At 47.3% G+C, this 7,408-nt stretch overlaps 1 protein-coding gene across 1 annotated transcript in view; it reads left to right on the top strand.

Annotated features, from left to right (window-relative positions):
• Positions 1–1,313: 1,313 nt before the first annotated feature.
• The window catches only part of GUCY2F (guanylate cyclase 2F, retinal), a 55,977-nt gene continuing 49,882 nt past the window's right edge, over positions 1,314–7,408 (top strand). The window contains 2 exon segments of the mRNA XM_063127234.1: positions 1,314–1,923; positions 4,405–4,706. Coding sequence (XP_062983304.1) covers positions 1,314–1,923; positions 4,405–4,706 — 912 coding nt within the window.

Genomic DNA, 7,408 nt, shown 5'->3' with positions numbered 1-7,408 from the left:
GGGGCGGGGCTAATACCAGCTGGCTCTTCTGGACAGGTGTAGCTTGGCCACGGTGGTGCAGACATTAGTGGAGCTGCTCCAGAAGCTGGAGCTGGTGGTGCAGAACGCAGCAGCTCAGCTGTTGTCGGGGGCTGCCTCTTTTCAGCATGCAACTCCTTTGCTGAGGGAACTGCACTGGCTGCCTATTCACTACCTGGCTTGGTTTAAGGTTCTGGTACTAGTGGACAAAGCCCTAAACAACTTGGGACCAGGATACCTGAGAGAGAGCGCCTTCTCCCTTACCAACCTGCCCAATCACTGAGGTCATCCGAGGGCAGGCTTCTGGTGGTTCCACATAGCCCTGTGGCCTGATTTGAATCTAGCAGGAGAAGAGCCTTTAATGTAGTGGCCCCTTCCCTGTGGAACTCCCTGCCCCTGGAGGTCAGGTAGGCACCAACACTAGGCTGCTTCCAGCACCTCCTGAAAACAACTCTGTTTCGAGTGTGTTCAGAGGAGGGCAACCAGGATGATCAGGGGTCTGGAAACAAAGCCCTATGAAGAGAGACTGAAAGAACTGGGCATGTTTAGCCTGGAGAAGAGAAGATTGAGGGGAGACACGATAGCACTCTTCAAATACTTCAAAGGTTGTCCCACAGAGGAGGGCCAGGATCTCTTCTCGATCCTCCCAGAGTGCAGGACACGGAATAACGGGCTCAAGTTAAAGGAAGCCAGATTCCGGCTGGACATCAGGAAAAACTTCCTGACTGTTAGAGCAGTACGACAATGGAATCAGTTACCTAGGGAGGTTGTGGGCTCTCCCACACTAGAGGCCTTCAAGAGGCAGCTGGACAACCCTCTGTCAGGGATGCTTTAGGGTGGATTCCTGCCTTGAGCAGGGGGTTGGACTCGATGGCCTTGTAGGCCCCTTCCAACTCTGCTATTCTATGATTGTATGAGATGCTTTCCTCAATTGACTAGCCACTGCTTTTCTGGTTCCTTTGTTTTTAAATTGAACAGTTTTAATTTAGTTTTAAAAACTTCTTTCTTTTACTGTTTATACCTATGTTCACCGCTCTGGAATCTGTGTTAGATAATTGAGGGGTGTAATAATAATAATAATAATAATAATAATAATAATAATAATAATAATAATAATAATAATTGTCTTCTTTCCCTTTTGACAGGTCAGGAAGCCTTAAAGACTTCTACTTGGCACTAACTGGCTATGTTTTAGCTGCTTTCCTCTAGACCTCTCCCGGTGTGCAAGATCGCTCCAGTTTGCCACTCTAATGCTTTGCAAGATGTCAGCACGGCTCTGGTGGATACCTCTAGGGATGGTAATGTCATCTTTCCCAATATCCTGCTCTGTCTTTAACATCGGTCTGGTAGGACCTTGGTCATGTGACCCTTTCCTTTCCAAGGCATTTCCTCAAGTGGCTATGAAGTTAGCCCTGGAGCGAATGAAGAAGGACCCCTCAATTAATCTTGCCCATGAACTGGACTGCTCATTACGCGATGAAGAGTGCCAAACTTGTAAAGCCCTGGCGGGATTCATAGCCAATGAAAAACAACTGTCAGTTTTCATAGGACCTCTGAACCCTGGCTACTGTGACACCGCCTCCCTGCTAGGAAAGAGCTGGGATAAAGCCGTTTTCTCCTGGGTGTGCATCAACGATGAATTGGACAACCCAAGAACCCATCCCACGTTTATAAGAACATTGCCCCCTCCAAGTTCCATACTCCTGGCTGTGCTGAAATACTTCAGCTGGGCTCACGTTGGCATCATCAGTTCCAAAGAGGACCTTTGGGTGGACACGGCCAATAAACTAGCCATGGCTCTGAGAACCCGGGGTCTACCCGTCGGCGTTGTGGCCTCAACAGGGAAAGGAGATGAGAGTGTGGAAGGGACTTGGGCAAAGATCCAAGCTGCTGGGAACATCAAAGGTAAGGTTTTTTCAAAATTCTTTATTAAACTCTATTTAACAAAGTGGTTAAAAAAGTTAAATATATATATAAAAACATACAAGTCAGACAACATTTCTAATAAATACACAAACACGATTTATGTAGATGCTGAACCGAGCTTGTTTCCTTCAATTTACTGTGGTCAAAGGAAGATTTGTTAAACCAGAGTTGGATGCCACATCTGTACCATTGATGTAATTGAGAAAAGGAGACCATATTTCATTGAATGGGTCATAGCTAAGTTGGCCCAACGAAACTGCGTTGGTAGGTTAATTTTTCAGAGCAGGCTATATCCAACACTTTCCCTTTCCATCCAGTGAGTGTAGGGCCCTTCGGATCCTTCCTATGTTCAGCGATTTCTAAACGAGCTGCCGTAAGGAGGATAAATACCAATTCTTTATGGGTAAGGGCATTGGGCAGGGACGGCAGGGCCAGGCTTGGTTCTGGCAACATTATCTGATCAGTGGCCTTAGAAATTATATTGAAGATAGTTTCCCAGAACTGCTTCAGGGCCTTACACTCCCACCACACATGTAAGTAAAAGCCCTTTTCGTTGCATCCTCTCCAACACAACGGGGAGATTGAAGTCGTTGCATGTGAGAGTTGAATTGGAGTTATATACCATCTTAATATAACCTTGAGGGCTGACTCCTGTATGCGGGACGCTATTGTTCGAAGGGGGGGATTTATCCAAATTTGTTTCCATTTTGTATCTTCAATCTGTATATGTAGATCAGTTTCCCATATGCTCCTCAGAGCCAGGGAGAAGGAACATCAAAGGTAAGTAAGGCGAGAAATGAGCCTGGACCCAGTGGAATGGGAGAAGAACAGGTCTGCGATCATCAGACACCTCTGTTCTACCCCCATTTTGCATAGCCTTGAAGAAGGGCTATAGCTCGGTGGTAGAGCAATTGCCTTGTATGCAGAAGGTCCCAGGTTCAATCCTTGGTGTCTCCAGGTAGGGTGAGAGAAGACCATCGCTTGAGACCTTGGAGAGCCATTGTCCAGCAGTAGAGGCAACAACTGAGCCAGTGGAAGCTGGTGGCTGCGATGCCAGTGGGGTGGTGAATCCGCTTCAGGTTTCAGTCAGAACCAGCCAGAAATCAAAAGGAGTTCTGACTAGTTCTGATTGAAACCCGGAGCAGATGCACTACCTACTGACTTGATCATTGGTCCATATGGCTACTGACATCAGCCATATGGACCAATGATCGGACTTGGTTTAAAGCAATTCCCTAAATTTCTATGATGTTGTTGAAGCTAAGCAGGCCTGGCTTTAGTGAGTGTGTCCCAATGAGAGATTACCTGGGAACCCCATGAATATCACCCTGAGCTTTCTGAAGGAACTACAGGGGGGAATCAGGGCAACCAGGATGATCAGGGGTCTGGAAACAAAGCCCTATGAGGAGAGACTGAAAGAACTGGGCATGTTTAGCCTGGAGAAGAGAAGAATGAGGGGAGACATGAGAGCACTCTTCAAATCCTTAAAAGGTTGTCACACAGAGGAGGGCCAGGATTTCTTCTTGATCATCCTAGAGTGAAGGACACGGAATAACAGGCTCAAGTTACAGGAAGCCAGATTCCAGCTGGACATCAGGAAAAACTTCCTGACTGTTAGAGCAGTACGACAATGGAACCAAGTTACCTTGGGAGATGGTGGGCTCTCCCACACTGGAGGCCTTCAAGAGGCAGCTGGACAACCATCTGTCAGGGATGCTTTAGGATGGATTCCTCATTGAGCAGGGGGTTGGACTCGATGGCCTTATAGGCCCCTTCCAACTCTATGATTCTATGATCATCATCATCATCTAATGTCTGTCCTTCCATCAGTGCCATAGCTCCAAGGCCATGAAACTCAGAGTCCTGAAACATGGCATGCATACAAAAGAGACCTTAAGGTTGGACCCCTTGGGGTTATTTTATTTTTAAAATGTGTTTTTTTAAAAAATATTAATTACTATTAATGTGTTCATGTGGTTGAAGCCTGCAGTGTCATCTTCAGTCAGTAGGGGCCGACCTCCCTAACCAGCACAGAGTTTTGCAGACCATACAGCTTGAAGTCAGGAGAGTAGGCCAAGGGATAGAGTTATACGCCTGCCCCTGCCCCCTGCCATAGGGCAACCCCACTCAGGGGAACAGAGTGGACTGACCCCTGGGGGGCCACAGGGATGCACCATGGCAGGGGCCATGCTTAGGGTTGCCCGTGGGCATGCCTTCACTCAGACGGGCTGGGCACAGTGTGTTTGAATTTGCTCAAAGGCTTCGCTGTATCAAACTAAGGGCTATTCCAACCTGTGCAAAGCCAGGTTCATTCAGCAGCATAACCATAAATTAAAACCGATACTTCATCTATTGTTCAACAGTCAACTTGACATTCATGCTGCCCCTTTTCTTCGTCTCTTCATCGCTACAGCAGAAAAACATGTTGAAAAATATTAACTTCAGTTTCTCCTCTTTCAGTTATAATTCTGTGCATGCACTCTGCTCTCATCGGAGGAGAAGACCAGGCTGCTTTGCTCACCAAAGCTCAGGAAATGGGTCTGACGGATGGGAGATACGTCTTTGTGCCCTATGACACCCTGTTCTACAGCCTTCCATATCGAAACCATTCCTACTTCATTCTGGAAAACGACCGTGCGTTCCGAGAGGCTTACGACGCAGTGTTGACGATTACTCTACAGTCTGGGGAGAGGACCTTTTACGAGGCATTTGAGGCAGCGAAACAAAGGGGTGAAATAACAATCGATGTGGAACCGCAACAGGTCAGCGTTGGTTATAGTAGACGTTCTTCATAACTGTTCTGGACTCAGTTAGTGTTGCTTCCTTCCTACCTTTTGGTCTGGAGAAGCACAGAGCTCTCTACCTGCTTCATTTATCCTGATGTAGGGGATTTCTGGGTAAAAAAAGGGGGGAAAGGGAGTACCACCATGTCTGCTTCAAGAGAGGTGGTCTGGGGAGTTGTTTGAAGGAACCATTCGTATCTCCTTCCAGCCATCACAGTTCAAGCTGAATGTTCTCTGAAGGGAACCTTTGACTCGGGCCTTCACTAGATGGGGTGAAATCCCAGGGTGATCCCCAGGAACGTCCCTGTGTGTTCACATGACACACAGGGGATCCCGGGATCAGGGAGGGATGATCCCTCCCTTGCCCCGGGATCTTGCCCTGCCCTTTGAGCCTGGTTTTTCCACGGTCCCGGGCTGAGCCCGAAACCGTGGAATGTGTGGCTGGGCGTTGCGGTTTGTAACAGTTCCTCGCAGTTCCTCACGAGGAGCCGGGACCCGCGCATTGGGCGCAGAGCACTGCGCCCATTGGGGGTGGGGTGGGGTGAGCAGGGGAAATATATATATATATATATATATATATATATATATATCTTACCTTTTGCGCACGAGCACTCATGTGCATCTTCCCCTTTAAGAAAAAACAAAATGGCGGGCACGACGCCTCTCCCTCTGAGGTTGTCATGCACCACATGTGAACAGAGGGGGAGATCTCGTGATAAAAATATTACGAGAACTTCACCCCTCCATCACGCTAGACCGGTAGGTTTAGCTAAGGCCTCAGACTTAGGTAGGGTGACCATATGAAAAGGAGGACAGGACTCCTGTATCTTTAACAGTTGCATAGAAAGGGGAATTCCAGCGGGTGTCATTTGTATATATGGGGAACCTGGTGAAATTCCCTCTTCATCACAACAGTTAAAGCTGCAGGAGCTATACAGGAGTGACCAGATTTAAAAGAGGGCAGGGCACCTGCAGCTTTAACTGTTGTGATGAAGAGGAAATTTCCCCAGTTTCTCCGTATATACAAATGACACCTGCTGAAATTGCCTTTTCAATATAACTGTTAAAGGTACAGGAGCCCTGTCCTCCTTTTCATATGGTCACCCTAGACTTAGGCGTTAGCTAGATGTAAGGTTTATCCCGGGATCGTCCCGGGGTCATCCCGGCCTGCTCTCGGGATATCCTGTGTGTCATTTACATGAACAGGGATGACCCCGGGATGATCCCTTGATAAACCTTAGGTCTAGCTAAGGCCTTACTTTTCCTTAAGCCTTTGGGTGCCTTGTTAATAGCTGGTGGGCAATTCACAGTTTAGCAGGAATCATTGAGTAGGCGCTGAGAAAGCAAGGCCGCAAACCTTGATATACCTGTTCTCTATGTAAGCCTCTGTGTATGTAGTTTGGTTCTTGCATGATGGGATTGGAATAGTGTATACGCATGACTGAATGCGCTGTACAGCTAAAACTGCTTAATTGGAAAGAAACAGTTAATTGGAATTTCTAACTGTCAAGACCTTTGGATATAGTATAAGACAAATAAGCTAGCTTGATCAGGAAGACTGACCATCCAGGTCAATCTGACATTGCTAGAAGAGTTATGGGCCGTCTGTTGATAAGGTATAATGAAGAAGTTTTCTTTGATCTGTCTTTGTTTTGCTTTAGAACTTTGCTAACTTTGCTACCTGCTTTTCACACTGCCAGGAGAGAAGTTCTTTGTCTGTAGGACAATCTCCATATGTAGGCTGACCCTATGAAAAGGAGGACAGGGCTCCCGTATCTTTAACAGTTGCATAGAAAAGGGAATTTCAGCAGGTGTCATTTGTATATATGGGGAACCTGGTGAAATTTCCTCTTCATCACAACAGTTAAAGCTGCAGGAGCTATACTAGAGTGACCAGATTTAAAAGAGGGCAGAGCACCTGCAGCTTTAACTGTGGTGACGAAGAGGGAATTTCACCAGGTTCTTCACACAGCCTCGTGTGGCGCAGAGCGGTAAAGCAGCAGTTTCTGCAGCTGACACTCTCCCCACGGCTTGAGTTCGATCCCAGCGGAAGCTGGTTTCAGGCAGCTGGCTCGGGTCGACTCAGCCTTCCAGCCTCCCAAGGTCGGTAAAATGAGTACCCAGTTAGCTGGGGGAAAGGTAATAACAGCCAGGGAAGGCAACGGCAAACCATCCCGCTACCAGCTAGCTGGGGGAAAGGTAATAATGGCCAGGGAAGGCAACGGCAAACCACCCCGCTATAAAGCCTACCAAGAAAATGTCAGCGAAAGCAGGCGCCCCTCCAAGAGTCAGTAATGCCTCAGTTCTGGCATGAGAGGTTCCTCTCCTTTTCATTTATATATGTGGAGAACCTGGTGAAATTCCCTCTTCATCACAGCAGTTAAAGCTGCAGAAGCTATACCAGAGTGACCAGATTTAAAAGAGGGCAGGGCACCTGGGTCTTTAACTGCTGTGATGAAGAGGAAATTTCACCAGGTTCTCCATATATACAAATGACACCTGCTGAAATTCCCTTGTCAATACAACTGCTAAAGATACAGGAGCCCTGTCCTCCTTTTCTTAGGGTCACCCTACCATATAGCTGCATTGCGCTCTGTGAAACAGAGTTGCCTTACAACCAAAGTGGATTTCTTATCCTTGACAGTGCTGTGCCAGGTTTTGGCAAGTAGCTAAAGGCTGGT

This window comes from Elgaria multicarinata, chromosome 5, assembly GCF_023053635.1.
Source record: "Elgaria multicarinata webbii isolate HBS135686 ecotype San Diego chromosome 5, rElgMul1.1.pri, whole genome shotgun sequence".
Classification (NCBI taxonomy): domain Eukaryota; kingdom Metazoa; phylum Chordata; class Lepidosauria; order Squamata; family Anguidae; genus Elgaria; species Elgaria multicarinata.
The sequence above is the reverse complement of the archived record's forward strand: the minus strand, read 5'-3'. Positions and strand labels throughout refer to the sequence as shown.